At 41.4% G+C, this 17,206-nt stretch overlaps 1 protein-coding gene across 7 annotated transcripts in view; it reads left to right on the top strand.

Annotated features, from left to right (window-relative positions):
• The window catches only part of SLC31A1 (solute carrier family 31 member 1), a 235,818-nt gene that overhangs the window by 214,898 nt on the left and 3,714 nt on the right, over positions 1–17,206 (top strand). For all 7 annotated transcript variants that reach the window (XM_085610397.1, XM_085610415.1, XM_085610440.1 and 4 more), the window contains 3 exons: positions 7,049–7,234; positions 11,406–11,478; positions 15,403–15,571. In XM_085610397.1, coding sequence (XP_085466523.1) covers positions 7,094–7,234; positions 11,406–11,478; positions 15,403–15,571 — 383 coding nt within the window. In that variant the 5' untranslated portion in view covers positions 7,049–7,093. The remainder of the gene's footprint in view (positions 1–7,048; positions 7,235–11,405; positions 11,479–15,402; positions 15,572–17,206) is intronic.

Raw genomic sequence — 17,206 nt, 5'->3', positions numbered from 1 at the left:
CGCCAAACGTGCACACGTTGCAATTGAAAGCAATGCAAAGTGTGTATGTTTTTGGGCAAAAAAGCTGATCGATTCCAAGCGCGCTGCGTAGGCGAGACCTAAAAATCTAAATGGGCAAGAAAACCTCCTCTGAAGTGCACAGCTTTTTTAGGCGGATGTGCATAACCAAAATGTCACTATGCAGAGTGAGGGAAGCCAGTGGCTGAAGTGGACTGACCTTTTGTAAAAAAAATAGTTGAGTCCTCCCAAAGCAGCAAAACAGTTTTACTCCTTCGTCGTGTTCGACTGATTAACTAACCTGTGCCAAGTATTTAGGAAGCCGCTTAAAAAGTATGGTGGATGCTACCTCTAGAGGTGTAACAAATGCAAGTGAATGATAGACTTTGTTGGGGCCAAGAGGACTCTTAGATGTACAGGAAGGGGCGGGAGCACACTGTTTCACCTCCCAGCACAGTTCGCCCCTTATCATTCTGGTCAATGCAGTTCATGGTACATGCTTACTTCAAACTTCACTGGCGTATTCCACCAAAGTTGGAGCAGGTTAGTGCTGTAAATCTGTAGACACGTGTTTCTGGATATCATCCGTCATCAGTACAGATAAAAACAAAATTTAATTGGGGCTGCTGTGCAGGCTGCCACAATCTTTTCAGGTCTCCATACCTCGCACAGGTGCATCTCCACAAGCTCGTCACCTCAATGGCTCAGGGGAGCCTTTTCAAATAGGAAGGGGTGGGAGCACACTGCTTCACCTCCCAGCACAGTTCCCCCTTAGCATTCTGGTCAATGCAGTTCATGGTACACGCTTACTTCAAATTTCACTTGAGTATTCCACCAACGTTGGTGAAGGTTAGTGCTGTAAATCTGTAGGCACGTGTTTCTGGATATCATCCGTCATCAGTACAGTAAAAAACAAATTTTATTTGGGGTTGCTGAGCAGGCTGCCACATTCTTTTGAGATCTCAGTACCTTTCACAGGTGCACAGGTGCATCTCCACAAGCTCGTCAGCTCAGTGAGCTAGTTGAGATGCACCTGTGTGCCTGTGAGAGGCACTGAGACTTGTAAGAATTTTGGCAGCCTGCACAGCAACCCCAGAAGAAAATCGTTTTTTGATCTCTACTGATAAAATCCAGAAACAAGTGTCTAGAGATGACAGCACTAATCTGCACCAACTTTGGTGGAACACTCCTTCAAAATACCAAGTAAGCGTGCACTGCAAACTGCATTTACCATAATGCTGAGGGGCTAACTGTGCTGGAAGGTCAGCAGTGTGCTCCCACCCCTTCCTGTTTAAAAAGGCCTCTTAGATGTATCCATCCATTAATTCTCAATTGCTTCCTTCCTTTCCTATAGCAAGCGCCATTGCTGGGAGCGACTGACCGCAATGCATAAGACACTCTTGCGATCTGATCTCTTCCTTGTACTGTGGTGTTTCCAACATTAGCTCTAGGTGGATGGTGGCGTTCTGGTAGAACAGCACTAAAAGCAGATAACAGGCCAATGACTCACAGCCTATCAGCTCCAGTAGATTGGAGGCGGATAATGCTGATAAGACCATTTTATTTTTCCCAATGTTACAATAATTGACAAGGAACAACCTTAAGGCTTTTGAAATAACCAGATTAGGTGCAAGCAGACCTTCGGTGTGTACGTGCTCGTCTGTCCCAGAGCTGCTGTGACTGCAGAGTACTTGAGGTCCTTCTAGCACACGGCTGCAACCTGTTGGCCTGGGGACATTTCTGCCCTTTCTTCCTCCAATCATTCCCTAACCATTTTTATTGGATAATGGGCTTATAGATTCTCCAGTAAAACAATCCCTGGCAGTTTGGATAATGAACAAACGCCCTGCGGAGTTGAGGCTTTATATTAAATTTGTCGTTAGATTGGTATTAAAGAAAGGCAGCCTTTGTGCTCCGACATAGTTGCCTGGCAAGCTAGGTTGGAAATTTAAGCAAGAGAGTTTGATAACAATATTATATAGAAACTATCTTACAACTAAAGATTGGTCCTTACCAGTTACATGATCTATTCGGACGGTAACCCGTACGTCTGTGCTACAGTCCAAATCACCTCAAACGTTTGACTCTTCTAATCCTTTTTTTAGGGTCTCCATTGGTAAAGAACCTACTTTGACAGAGAAAACCCTAGTAACTGCACACATCCACAAGTTGTGGATGTTCACACCTCTAGTCAGACCGTGCTTTGATCTGTTGACTTTTGACCCCTTGCTTGGAGTTGACCACTGCAAACTTGCAGCGATAATTATTATTTTTAGGTTCACAATTTGTATCGTGAATAGTATAGACCGATGGAGCAAGAGACGGGAAGGAGTAGCACTGTCCCATCAGGCTTTACATGTGAAACTGAAGCTCTTTGTAACCAGATAGGAAGTGTCGCACGCCGGCCAATGAGTTACTGGCCGCACTCGTGCTACTGTTTATGGCATTAACTGTTTATGAATTTCATAAACATTTTTTAAAACCTGCTGGTATTGATTTTTCATTAAAAAACAAAGCATACATTGCAATAACAGGTGCCACAGAAATAGTTATCAGGGGAGCAGGATTACACGCGCCTATGATGACAAAATATGTCCGGACAATGTAAATAGCGGAGGAGAAGAGAGAGATCAGAACCCCAAATAGGGTATGCGGAATCTAACTTCGTTATCATAATGTGCTTGACAAAATATGTTTAAGATTACAGGTGATCAATTTGCGGAGGTACTTTTTTGCCTGGTGTTCTTGTTTAAACCGAAATAAACCATATGATCAAAGCATGGGGGTTGGGAATATGTGTTGGGGGTCGGGGGGGGGGGGGGGGGGGGGCGGGAGTTTGAGCGTATCAAGCTTCCCCATCCACCCCATCAAAGTACAGCCATCCCCATGCAGTTACAGGTTCCGGCAGTTACGGCACTGCCTGTCCTAAGTTTATGCATGTTTCATTCTGCAGCCAAATAAAAAGTAACCTGCAATCTTTAGAGGAAAGGGTTGGTGGAAGGTCTTGGTAGGGCTCTGTGATATTATCTTGGGGCAACAAGTTTAAAATCCGTTGCACATTTGCATGTGATCCTGGCGCTCCACAGACTCTGATCTGCAGAATGAAATGGCTGAAATGAATGTACTAATGGGAGCTCGAAGGAAACATGCCGGCTTTTCTTGAACGTCAGTCACAGTGATGGCCTCCAGCTCTGAGAGATGGCAGGAAAAGTAAGAGCATGGGGAGAGGAAGAGCAGAGGAAAACTGGGGGCAAGGGGGCAAGGCGTGAGCTGAGTAATGGTTGTGTATTCAAGGTGTGTCCTATGTTATCTCCTGGAAGTTGTTTAAGAACGAATAAATCCAGGGTTCAAAAATGTATTTACTGCCTTGTACAAGCATTGGCAAAACCAATAGGTCTTGCATTTGAAAGACACCGGTGGAATATTTGACTTTTGCCTGTACTTGTTGCCAAAAATAGCTGAAATGGCTTCCGCCACATGGTGATGTATGCACACCAGTGCCTACTTCATGATGATGTATGCACACCTGTGCCTTGTGCACACGTATTTTATGATGATACAACAGACTTTTTTTTTTTTTTTAACTGATTGGAGTGTAGCCGCCCATCTTGCAGCAGCAAATTAAAAAAAACACACACACACAAGTGCATTGCAGCAAAGGAGTTGCCTACTAGCAAATTGCATTTGTTGAGTCTTCTTAAAGTTAGAAATTTAAAAAATGGGCAAGGGGAGGAGCGGTGAGCAACAGAGAACAGGGGATGATGGAGCAAGTGAGTGCCGTGGAGCAGTACTACGGTGAGCAGGGAGGGTCAGAAGAGCAAGAGAAAAGCTGGCAGAGATGGTCTGGGAAGAATAATGTGACAAAAAGAAAGCGGAGCGGGGATGGGCAGACAGGGGAGGGAGTGTACATGTTTTTGAGGTAGGAAGCAGCACACTGGTCAGAGAGCAAGCATTCACATACACTCTCATGGAGCTCTTTGTCAGCCTTTTGACAATTAAACGTAACAAGCATTGGCAAAGCCAATAAATGTCTCCTTTGGGAACTACCGACTTTGGCAATGCTTTTTTGTCAACGGGTTAGAGTTCTACCCTGAGCAAATGTCAGTGGTTAGATACATTGCAGGCATTCCTCACATCGCCTTCTGTGTGTTTGTTGTAGCGCCCTAAGTGGTCAAGGATATGCCCAGACGGGGGTCCCTTGTTCACTGCACTGAAACCAAGCTACACCTGCATTTTGAGCTCCAGTCACGGTGGCTCTAATCTGACGTGGCATGGTGGGCAAAAGAATAACGGGTTGTAATTCTACTCCGAGCGATTGACCGTGGTTGGGCAAACTGTAGGCATTCCTCCTATCACCTTTTGTGTGTTTGGCGATGTTGAACAGCATTGGGAAACAGCAGTGCTTTTTGCTGGTGCTGCTTAGTATCAAGAAAAAATGCAATTACACATCTTCTGTTTGCGTTGTCATACTGTAGTTGTGCGCATGTGTCATTACACATTCGTTCACCCATTAGATTAGTCGTTAAAAAAAAAAAAGGAGTTGTACGTTTGAAAAAACATTTTAGTTGTAGGTCGGCAGCAATTTGCTGCTTGACCCTCCCAAAAATATGATGTTTTTTTAAATAACAGGTGGTGGGGGGACGAACGGAGGGGCAGGTGAAGGGGAAAGCAGTAGAGACCCAGAGGGCCTTGAAGAAGAGAGCAACACAGGGGCAAGGGGAGAAGCACACCCGGAGACAGCAGCAGAGGGAGACAACAACACAGCGGGTGGGGAGAGAAGCACACAAGGTAGACAGCAACACGAAGCATAGAGAGGATGTGCGGAGAGAAGTACAGAGGAGAGACAGCGAGCGGCAATGAGAGAATACACACAGGGCAGGTCTTTTTGTGGTGCAGGTAGAAAAACACTAGTGAGAGTACTGGAAAACACATGCACTCTGATGGAATGCTTGAACAAAAAGACAAAGTAGTTCCCTGATAGTGACCAGTGAAAGGATACAAGTCACCCCTGAAAAAAATGGTCAAATGGCTATGCTACAGGGGAAGGACAAACACAAGGTGGAAGGAAAGCTATGAAATAAGAAGCAGGCAAGTGAGAGTTGTAATAAAGCCAACGACCAGTAGTAAGTAATGGATGGGCGCTCTAAGCTTCTGTAAGTTCTTGTTAGCCCACAAAAGGTTTTTTTGCAACCTCACAGCTTGCGCAGTCTGCTGGGGTTGACCTAAAAAGTATGCAAATTAGATTGACCAAAGAGCCAACCAATGATAAGCAGTGCACTGACTCAAAGCTCACTTTAGCATTGATATTGTATACACCATAACAGGTCTTGGGCAACAGACGGCTAAAAGCCGCTGTAGGCGAGACTGAGAAATAGAGGGTTCGAAAATGTACATTACTAAATGACTATTTCCTGATTTAATGTATTCCACCAGTGTTTACTTCTCAGCCAGTCAACAAGTTTTTAGTTTAGCATTTAGAATGCGATTTAAAGATTTGCGCCTTGAGTAAATGACATAATACTTTCTACAGAACACCCTGTTTGTTTTCCTCTTATAAAGATGTTACTTACCAAAGTCTAATTTGTTTTGCTTTGAGCTTTATATTTTGCTTTCAACTGATAGTTTTGCTTGCCATGAAGAGGCTCGTTCAACGCAGCGCCTAGCACATCGGTGTTCTAGATTTCCGAAGTTACAATGTTTGTCCCATCACAAAGTAAATCCTTGCAGTCCTGTAGCTAACTTTGTATGAGGGCAGAGTTCTGGTGTTATTCTGGTTTGGGCATAATCCTCTTTTTAAATGAATATGGTGCCAATCTAGTGTGCAGTGGCTTTCTGCATTGCGTAGGGTACATATTCTATAGGGCATCACTACAGTCCCTTATCAAGCCGGCATGGAGAAAATGTGGAGTGCTCGCATACAACAACATTCATATAATAAGGGATGGAGTACGTTTTTGTGGTCTTCTTTTCTGGCTCTCCTTCCATCATGGATCGCGGAGTCGTATACTAGCTTATGGTGGACATACAGATACAGGCATTCGGAGACTGAAAACCTCAGATGTTTAAATAACACAGCTACCAAGATACTTTAAAATAATGGAATTCGATACATTTAATTGGAGCATTAACATATGAAACCAACAAAAAAACCTGTTGACTAGTGGCTATTATCTAAAACGTTTTTAATCAGAGATTTGGTCAAGTTAAAGCGGCATTTTATTATGAGGACTAAAAGCTTTGAAGGAGCACACATGTCCCTGTTGTCCAGTGCCCACAAAAAAAGAATTCGCAAAAACAAGTTGTGGGGTGTTGTGAAGAAATTTGCACCTTTCAGGTTGTCGAGGTCCCACATCGACCATCAAACTTTCTTCTGGAGTCTCTCCGACATTGGTCTTGTTCCACTAACTTCCATGCTGTTTTTCCATGGTCAGTCTGAGCCTGCAGTGGTAGAGAGAGACTCGCCTTTGCCAACAAAATTCTGCGAGGCCATGCTAATGCCAGGTGTGTTCTACACAAATGCCAGTTACACAATTATTGCAAAACCGCATTGTGTACCTAGAAGCCTGAAGAACAAGTAACATGAAGGTGGATTTGTTGGTGATCACTAACCAAGCATCATTTTTCCGAAATGAGTGAATTGATCCAGTGGAAAAAAATGAGTGCCTCTGCAATTTGACCAGTGAAAAAATGTTTCTACTTTCCCATCGCATAACCATTCCCATCCCACTTTCCACAATGGCTCCTCTTTTCCAGTCTAACCTTAATTTCTGTTTAATATTGTCAAAGAATGTTACATAAGACGTTAGATCTACTTAAGTTTTCTTCAACATTTTTTAACACAATAACCTAGTTGAATGCAAAAAAATTTATAGATTATCAAGAAATCTGGATAAAACCTATCCTTGTATTGTGTTCCATTAAACACGCTGTATTAGGTTCTTGTACTGCTGTGGAAAGCTTTTGTTGTGTGAACACTGCTATTATTGTGCATTGAACTTGTGTTAATTATAGACAGTGAAGCTGTAAAATTGTTTTTTGTCTTATTTTATAGCTGTCAGCGGAGCAGTCTGTTGTTTGTTCCTTCCTGCTTTCAGAGATGGATCACCACCATGGTCATTCGATGGATCATGCCACACCGGTTCCCAACTTGGAACTAATAAGTGACTCAACCGATCATCCACACCATCACCCAACTACAGCACCTGGGCACGACCATGGCGGCGGCATGAACATGATGGTGAGCTAATGACAAATTAATTTGCGAGAGTGAAAAAATATATTGAATGCAAGAGGTGAGTAAAGGTGTAGTACTAGTGGGAGGAACAAGAATGGACAAAATAGATCAGCTGACCCGTATTACAGAGAACAGGACATTGAGAGTGGGATGAAAGGGGTAAGAATATTGTCCTGTCAGAGAGCATTCCATCTTAAATCAATTTCTTTGAGGTAAGAATAGCCTAAGGGACAAAGACCGACTCAATAATCGTCTATAATCGATAGCTAATATGAGTGGAAGTAACTAGAAGAAAGATATTTATGGTAAGAACCATATATAGCTATGAACGGGTATATGGTTCAGCTGAAGGAAAATACAGTATTAGAAAGGTGGAATAAAACAGAGATTAGTTGAATCACTGAAAAATAACTCTTGGTATGAAAGATTAGCATGGACTAAACGACCATCAGTGGCAGGTTCTGGGAGAATAGGGGCTACATAGCAAGAAATCATTCAAACATGATACAGAAAATTGTGTGTGTGCTAGTATTGCTGTTGGAGGCACACAATAGGGTAGGGGAAGGAAGAGAAGGTTTATTGACTACACACTGGTGCAGAGATGGTGAAATAAGAGCATCACAAAATGGAGGTATTGTTAGATGTGTGAAAAAAAAAAAAAGAGAACTCCAGGATAAGCCGAAGCAGTGGAACAAAAGAAGGGATTCAGACTGGGAGTAGATCCCAATCGGGAGTGTGTTTAAAGGCACAGAGGCTAATATGATGGGTCAGTGATTATCAGAGTATTCTGATTCAGTGGTAGTAGATGTGAGAGAGCAAGTTTCAAAGAGTTGGGCTTTTCTAAAAGTTTATTGGCCATAGGACACATAATATCGGTGAACCAGAATTGCAGTGTGAGGAGTGACAGAAGGGCAGTGGAGGTCTTGCCACCAAAGGCATTTTCTAGTACGAAGCACATTCTGAGGGGTATGATAGTGAAACAAACTGCTTTTTAGAGTATTTTAAACAAATATCAATACAAGAGTAGGAGAAAAGCCAGCTGCCGGCTAATAGAGGGAGAAGAGACTGAAGGGAAGTAACATATCGCAGAAAGACTATTGAAGGTTGAAGTGGACGACCTATAGCACGAACAAGATTCACATTCGTTCATGTCTTTTGAGACGAGATCAATGGCTGAGCTAGTAGTGTGGTAAACTATATGATAATCTGCATGCCAAGAATCAATTATTTCTGAGGTGAAATAGCCCAGCTCAAAAATGATAAAACGTGAAAAAAACATTTCAGGAAAATAAATCCGAAACGTCTGTCGTATGTTAGTCGCACATCCAAATAACATTACACTTTTTAAAATTACTACCACATCTTTATGGTTCCCAAGAAGTATGTATTGTTCTTCTTTAATTTTCTGTTTAATTCCAAAATTGAAGATGATTTTGTATGCTTACCATCGGATATCATAACTTTTCACTACAAGACTTTCAGTGCGTACGCTTTGTACCATATATACTCCTAAGGTGTTACAATCCCAATCAGTTATACTCAGACAGGTGTATTCTACAGATTGGGTATTTCTGAGAAATAGTGTTTGCTGGGATATCAACCAAAGCGGTTGCATAGCCTAGACTTAACACCTACGAGTTCCTTACTCTTGGCAGTGACGTTCATGCGGATTCACCAATTGTCCTCCTTCTCTGAGCTTGCCTTGAGCAAGTTTGTCATAGAACAAACCACAGTGATTTTGAAGTCTTCACAAAATGTGCAATTTTATACAACGTCTGTAATTCAGAAATAAGACAGTCCGTTTAGGAAGAACAAGAAATACTTGTAAATTATAAAGACACATTAGTAATTGTACTCATGACATACTTGGGTTTGCAAATAACTAACAGTATTTGCATATATAATTGAATTCTGTGCCTGGCCTAATGATTCATACCTACACCTAGAGTGTATATTAGTTTGCACTGCATTTATTTTGATATGTGTCCAATTGAACTATTTTAATATTGCATGTGCTCAATATACACAGTGTGTAGTGTGCACATTATAAGACCGTGTCATCTTTCTTGTTGTGGTGGAGGAATGCTGCAAGTAGTAGAACACATGCAGAACGCGAACTCACTCATTTCAGAGGTTGTCAGATGGAGCAAGCCAAGGCCATTAGAAGAGCAGTTTCTGTAGAAGCTCCCACTTGAGTGGTTCCTAATTGGTAACTAAGTCAAATACACGTGTGAAATCCATAAAGTTATTATGCTGAGATGAGGATGGCTGCAGGGAAGTCAAAGGCTGTCAACTGGTTATTGGTTGAGCCCTCAATATAAGGGACTTGTTTAGAGTTTGAAGGGATCGAACAATCATTGTACTTCAACTTACCTCACATTTAGACCTCTTCTGTGTGTTTATTGATTTTTTTGGTTCAGTAGCGAGAAAGAAACTGACTGAATAAATTTAGAGCACTGAGCTTTGTCTATTGCATTCTCTGCCTCGTAAGTAATCAGCATGCTGGTGCTTGGGTACTATGTAGGATAAGGGATTGGCTATCCCAGTAAAAAGCAAAACATCTTACTGGTTAAAGTCTCTTAATGCCAGAGGGCCCTTTACCCGACAATCATAACTCTTTTTTTTTTTTTTTTTGGTTTCTCCAGAGTTTTTTATATGTCCGAACTTGACCCGAATCGGGTATCAGAGCGCTTTACATAGCACCAGTTACGTTACATGAGGACACACATTCATTTTTGTTAGGCACGGGGAGATTAAGTGATTTGCCCCGAATCACAGGATGTTCAGCGCCATTGCCGAGACTCGAACCCAGTTCCCGGATTCGAGGTCAACCGCCCTAGCCGTTAGGCCAACTCCTCTCCCCAACTCTGTCTCAATGAACTTGTTGCAGTATGTTGATGATACTTTTAACCTGCATAGAACTCATGATGGATTGCAGAAGCAACCTAATGCCTTACTAATTACTAATTTATGAGAATTTAAATAAGCTAATTGTTAATTGCCAGAAAATAGCATACAGCTTTATGGGTGGATATTCTTGGTTTCACTTGGTTTTTGGTTTTGTATCCTTCGAGTAAGTTCCTAAAGTATGAACAGTTAAGCGTGCTCATCAACAAAACGCCTCCCCTAAATCTAAATTGTGAAAGATACAAGCATCCTTTCCCTTTTGTAGGGGAACTTTTAATGTTCATAAATTGTTATGGTGCTAATCTGGTGACACCACTGCTTACACCACGTGAAACAAAGATCATACTGCAACTCCTTTATGGAGACAGACCTGGTTTGCCTAATAAATTATATATCATTGAAGTGAAAAGGTAAAGTATAATTCTGGGTCTTAACCCAAGCACACTGTTTTACATGGTTTGTTTAGAACTTGGCCTGTGCTACCTGAAAGACTCAAAGCAGAGTGCACATATATACTTTTTACACTTGGGGCCCTCATTCATCTATTGCTATAATCCCAATGCTGTTTGAGCTAGGAATTATTGTGGCTAAAAACTTGACACTTTGAATTTGTCCATCTAAGAATTGGGAAAACACACATTGCTAAGACCTTGTAAAGATGTGCCAATACTAAATCTGTTTGGTGTTTGGTAAGGTGTCCAGGGTTTCCAGGGTGACGTATTATGTTGGCAAATCATGGGCGCCTTGTAATTAGGTTCTTGACAGAAAAATGGACCAAATCATGGATGTGGTAGCTTCTATCCTGAAAAAGCAGAAATATCGAAATGCTCAGAATTAAATACCATACTCTAGCTTGTTACTGGAGATGGTAGGTAGCCAGATATCCTAGGTAAACAGACCCATGATATGTGGTGGTGGTGGTGGTGGTGGTGGTACTGAGACTAACAGCTCTCGAGGCTTCTGTATATTCAGGGACCAGAATCCACCACATTTATACAAAGATATTTTTAGAAGTTATTGATTTTATTATGTAAGTTCTGATGATGAATGTTTGTAAATGTTTTCTCCTTCTGATTTAATGCCTGGACAAGACTATCTTGTAATTCTACTATGTGATCTTATTTTATTTATATATGTGATCATGTCATTTGTAGCTCGAATTCTCTATGGAAGTTAACTCAGTTTGTCAAGTACTTTCCATAAACTCAATTGGTCCATTGTTTACTTTAACATTTTGCTTAAATCTTCATGGTTTTCTTGTTTGCAGCACATGACATTTTACTTCGGATACGAACATGTAGAGCTGCTCTTCTCTGGCGTTGTGATCAACACACCAGGAGGTTGGTGAACTCCTCATATGGGTCCTTTCCTCTTATGTATTTTTTGTTAATGATTCTGTTGAGTGTTTTAGATTTGAAGTGTTGCATGGTCTGGAAAAAGCTGGGAGGCACCTTTTAGAGGTTCCAGTTTGTAACATCACTCAGTTTTATCTTTAGGAGCATTTCTGACACCTCTTTGCTTGGACATACTATGTCTAGTTGCTCTCTGATAGCTACACATTCAAGTTTCTGTATTACAACTATTAAGTTCTTCGAATGCCATATTTTAGGGGATGGGGGCATGAAGTTGAATGGACTTTTTGTCTGTTCTTTTAACTAATAATTAGGCTGAGTCTTCTCTTTTTCTTGTCTAATTGTGTGTGACCCTTAACATTGCTGTTAAGTACTTCACTATCTCATTGCAGGGTTCAGACCGAAAATACTCAGGGCTGTAACCCTGCTGTGTTGTGTTTGAGCCCATATGATGCCCTTTTTTGTATGCAAAAAATAGTTTCTCAGATTAAATGATGGTTCTTTGGGCACTCTTCAATTTAGGTCAAATTTTTTACACCATTCTCTTAATGGTCGCATCCATAAAGTACTTTGATATTCCCACTTACGTCGCTAACCCAGCCCACACCATTTTACAATAGTCAACTGTTCCTCTGATATGTTTTTGTTATCTGATAACCTCTCCATGGACGTTTCCTCTGATATTTTGCCTATGCAAGAGTAGTTTCGCTAAATGACCTAGTTCATAGAAGGCTTCACTGGTTCCTGTTGAGTAACTAATGGTGTATAAGACTCTGCAACGCTGTTGACTCTTATCTTTAAAAAGCTTGTATGCCCGTTGCAAATAGTGGCTGCCCAGTTGAGTGAGCATTTTACGGTTACCAATGTGTAAAGTATTGAATGCCCTAAAATGATGTGTATTTTTGTCATTCTTGAATTTTATTCGGGTTTAAATAGTTGCAGTTCAGTTTTTAAAATAAAGATACTTAAAGGCGCTTGAGAACAACTTCAGCATCATCAATTTCCAGAACAGTCGGGCTCAAAGAATCCTTTTTTGTGTATATTGCCTATTTCGGACTTCCATGGACTTCCCAAAAATGGGTTACTGCCAAACTTGAGAATGACTGGGATTCTGAAAAAAAGTGTGCAGAATTACATAGGGCATTTGGAAACACAGATTTAAAGCTTATCTGAGGTTTGCACACCTTTTTGCAGGTTACACGGAGCTTTCAATTTAAATAAATCCTGTATTAAATGAATTACCATTGCAATTACTAAGTCTTCCTTTGATCAAAAAGGTTAGTCAGTATAGGTTTGATTGGCTCCTTTCATATAAAGCTGTTAGGAATTCCTTATGGGCTAAAAACACCCCCACTTTGAATCTAGTTGTGCCCAGGAAAACTACAATTTAATTTGTTAAAATCTGTTCAAAATCATGTTGTTTAAGAGTAAACCGTAATCTAATCACAATATTTTTCAAAACATTTGTTTGCATTGCTGTATCCAATCCCTCCAATGACTAACACATTCAAAGCACACCACATAATAATTCATATACAAATTCAGTTGTTTGCAGTATGTGAAAAAAAGAATGCTGTTGCAAAGAGCTCTCAAAGACACTATCTTGTAAGAATTAGGAAGAAGGTATGCACATCAGATTATAGTGCTAAGGAGCAAAAATAACATTCTCTATTCGAGCAGCAGTTTTTGCCATGCCGCTTAAACCTTTAATGCACACGTTTAGGAACCCTACTAGGGAATTTCTGAAAGGTAACTTCATCGTGGGTAGAAAATACCAATATTACACAAATAAGCCTAGTTCTATTTGAACTTTTAAGTAACACAAATCTACCTTTTGGCTATGAAGCATAAAGGCCTCGTGTAGACTTTTTAAACATATTTGCTTAATAAAATTAGCAGAAATGTGGATTCTTTCTAAACTCAAAATATACAGCCTCTCATTTATGTTGACTACAGAATGGTGTAAGCAGCACCAATCAACATGCATTTAATGGCACTACTAAGATGCTTTCTAGGATGATGGGGAAGTGAATTACTAGGATTTATAATTAGTAATCCTGGCCATTGTTAGCTTTATGATTATAGCAAGAGTCTTAAGTTAAAAAGTATATTTTGGTGAGGGTCTATGCCAATCCATGTGCACCATACACAGAAATAGAAATGTTTTGTTGTAAATATGGTAAGTAATGTAGACCCTCCGTAAACATGTAATCATGCTTAATCCCAGCGCATTTCAACACAAGCCTTTCGTTGTCTGCACATTAAAAAAAAAAATACTCCTCATAACAAAAATGTAACAAAGAAAAGAATAATAGTCAGGCTGCATATCATGATTTAGACCTTCAGTATAAAAAAATAAGGATTAGTGGTAACTTCATGAGCATCATGGGAAGGTGGAGATTTAACAGGGGTAGACTGGGCTGGATTGCAATGGACTACTAGGTTTAAAACCATGCAGGGCAGTGCAGAGCCCTGAAGGATGGGATAGGATGGGATTGGATGGGCATTACTTACATGAGATGTGCAGCTTATCTTTTCCCCAGTAGGTCTGACTTTGTGAGTTACAACTACAAGTGGCATTAACGTCACCCACTTTGGACTGATTGAGAAATGGGACTGTTCATCCCAATTGTAAACTCCTAGTATTTGAGCACCAGATCTTTGTTAGCATTCGGGAACTGTGGAATATGCGGTCTTCTGCAGTTCATCACTATGCAATCTTTTGGCCATCGACTACTCCTTCATCTTATGAACAGTCATAAGAACTGTCAATTTTAAAATTCCTGCCTAAAAATCATGTGTCTGTTTTATGATGATGGTTTGTTCTGTTGTAGCTTTGCACCTCTACTGTTGCTTCAAATGCTATCTCCTATCAAGACCTGCCCGCTAGGAATTAGTTAATTAACTGAGATGGCTTGAGCATGTTCATGCCGTCCTGAAGGCTAGCATTTCTGTGATGTCCTCGAAAAGCTCTCATTCCTGTCTCAGTACAATCTAATATAAATATAATCAACCGGTTGGTTTGGAGTCGTGGTATCGGGGTGGGGTGGTGTTTTGGGGTGCTCTTCCTTCTCCTGGATAGCTCTAAACTCTGAATCTGCCCATATTCTCTGATTATCTCCCATGGCAATTATCTCTTTTGGCAAGCCGTGTTGTGGGGTGAGGAAGCCATCCAACTCCTGGCCCTTGTGTCTATTAATGCCACTATGCTTACAGAGAAACATTTCTGTCATTTTCCTCTTGGTTCTTGTAAGGGAGTCACTGGTGGGGGGTCAGGCATTGTAGTACGTCTCCGGCTGCCAAAATCAAGGCAGAGACTCTTTAAGTTTTGTAGCTGGTTTGGTTTAATTTCTACCACCTTCTCAGATCTCCTTTAAAGACACCTCCTCTTGTTGATAGATTAAGTGCCCGTGACCATTTCCTTTAACCTGCCCTATGATGCTGCCTTGCGCTCCTGTGTCTGCAAGCCTCCAGACTCACCCCTGCACTATGTCTAGCCTAGTTCCTAAGGTAGGTTGGGGTACCTGTGGAGCCCAAGTAGTGTTTTCATAAGAGAGAAGGTTTCACACAATAGGTGCCTGCAAATAACAGTGCTTAAAGAGTTGAAGATTTTTCACCTTTACATCACCTCTTGCACCTCTGAGACTCAAAGCAGTTGGCACCAAGTTCATGCTAGGCAAACGTAAAGGTTTAAGGCATGCAAGATTTACCTTCACAGTGTTTGCTCTCTAAATTAAAAATCCTACTGGCACTTGATGTACTTTCATTTATAGCACGGTTTCTAGGACAATTTGATCCCCTTTTCTGGTGGGCATAGCTTTACTGTCACCGTCCTCAACCTCTGATGTTCGTTCCTGCCACAGATTACGTATTTACAATGATTTCTTCTTTGTTTACAATACTTTCTTTCAGAAATGGCTGGCGCATTTGTAGCTGTCTTCTTGATAGCTGTTTTTTACGAGTTCTTGAAGATTGCACGTGAAAGTATGCTCAGGAAGTCCCAGGTCAGCATTCGCTACAACTCTATGCCAGTACCCGGGCCCAATGGAACAACGCTGATGGAGACACACAAGACTGTTGGGTAAGGACTCTTCGTAAAGATGAGAACTTCAGGCAGATGTAAAACAGCGTGCTTCTTTATTTCAGTTCTACGTTCACGCATAAAACTGTACAAACAACGTTGCCATTTTCATATAGCCTTGTTTAAATGGGGTATTGTGCTACAAAAGTATCTTAAACTCCCAGTGCACATGTTTATTTGTTGTTAATTGCTGCAGTCTACAGTGGCACCAAATGTTCCATTTCCCAGTATTTTACCATTTCCCTGAGGCAGTCTACAAGGCTGCAGGAAGAACCTGCAACAGGAAATCATGCCCATCTCATGTCTACCTGTAGGGGCCCATGGGAGCCTTTGTGGGCCATGATTTCTAGATTTGCACACAGGGTCTACAGCGATTGCCTGGATGGCTCTATGGTTCAAGTCAAAAACAAAGTTAACCCTATGGGTGCCGGTTGGGATAGTAGTAGCACTTCTCAGAAGGGCTGCCATACTTGCAGAGAGACATTGTTAGCAATTCTTCGCAGGGATGCTATGCTTGTAAAGGACAGTGTCTGACTTTTCAGCAGGGCAGCCATACTTGTTCTGGACATTACCAGCATTTCTTAGCAGGGTGCCATATTTTTAGAGGGACAGTATAATACCTATCCGCATGGCTGCTAGGAATGTCCCCTGCATTAGTTAGTAGAGCATGCACCCTTATCCTGAGTTCCCCTTGAAGCTTGTATCTCTAGGTTTTTCCTTTGTGTCTCATCGGATACTACAAGTAGGTGTGTCCTCTAAGGGCCTTGGGTGAAATGGCTGCATGGGCTGCAAAAGCGGATCAAATGCACCCTTCCTTTCCTGAAAAGAATGGCTACTGTCGTTGCATTGGACTGAGAATAACTGGCAGAGGTGGCAGGAAATGATTGTAACTGAATGAGCAGGCCTTTTATCTCTTGCCTTCACTGGCCACGTTTCCTACTAGTCTCTCCTTTTTCAGCAGTTAATTTCAACCTTGTCTTTAGCTAAATCCATGTGTATGGGGAAGATATGTCTGTACTGCATGCCTAAGTCAAAGTGAGCAGGAATTGTTGTGTAGTGCTTTACTGCATGGAGACAGGAATACATTTTTTAACTCCTGTATGATGAGCCTGCCAGGCAGAGATGTGATTTGGTAAAAGGGCCAGGAACATTATTAGGGTCCTTTGAAGTGAGCAAGGCAGAAGTTAATGGCGGGTACGGGCCAATGTTTTTTTTGAGGTGCAGGGCAGCCACTGCCCCTTTCTGCTTCATTATTGCCCAGAAGTGTGCAATGGAAAGTTTGCATATTGGCAATGAAGAGAAGGCCCTCTCCTTTTTGTGCCACTGTTTCACATCCCCTGACAAGGATCATCCAATTCAACACCTTTCCTGCCAAATCTACTTATAAAAAAAAAGTGTGGTTGGAAAGCCTTTTTGAAAGATATCCATTTCTCTGAAGCCAGATATTACCCAAAACAAAGCAGAGGTCAGGTTGCCCAGTGCAGCCTAAACCCTCAACATCCTGCGGAAGGCGTCCAGCACCACCTAGCAGCTGCAGCGTAACCATCCCACTAGATGCCATATATATATATATATGGAAGCATGTAGTGTCAAGAAACGGTGGTTGTGTGGTCCAAAGATACTGTGCAGTTTCAT

Source organism: Triturus cristatus, chromosome 1_2 (assembly GCF_964204655.1).
Source record: "Triturus cristatus chromosome 1_2, aTriCri1.1, whole genome shotgun sequence".
Lineage (NCBI taxonomy): Eukaryota > Metazoa > Chordata > Amphibia > Caudata > Salamandridae > Triturus > Triturus cristatus.
This window is presented reverse-complemented; position numbering and strand designations above follow the sequence as displayed.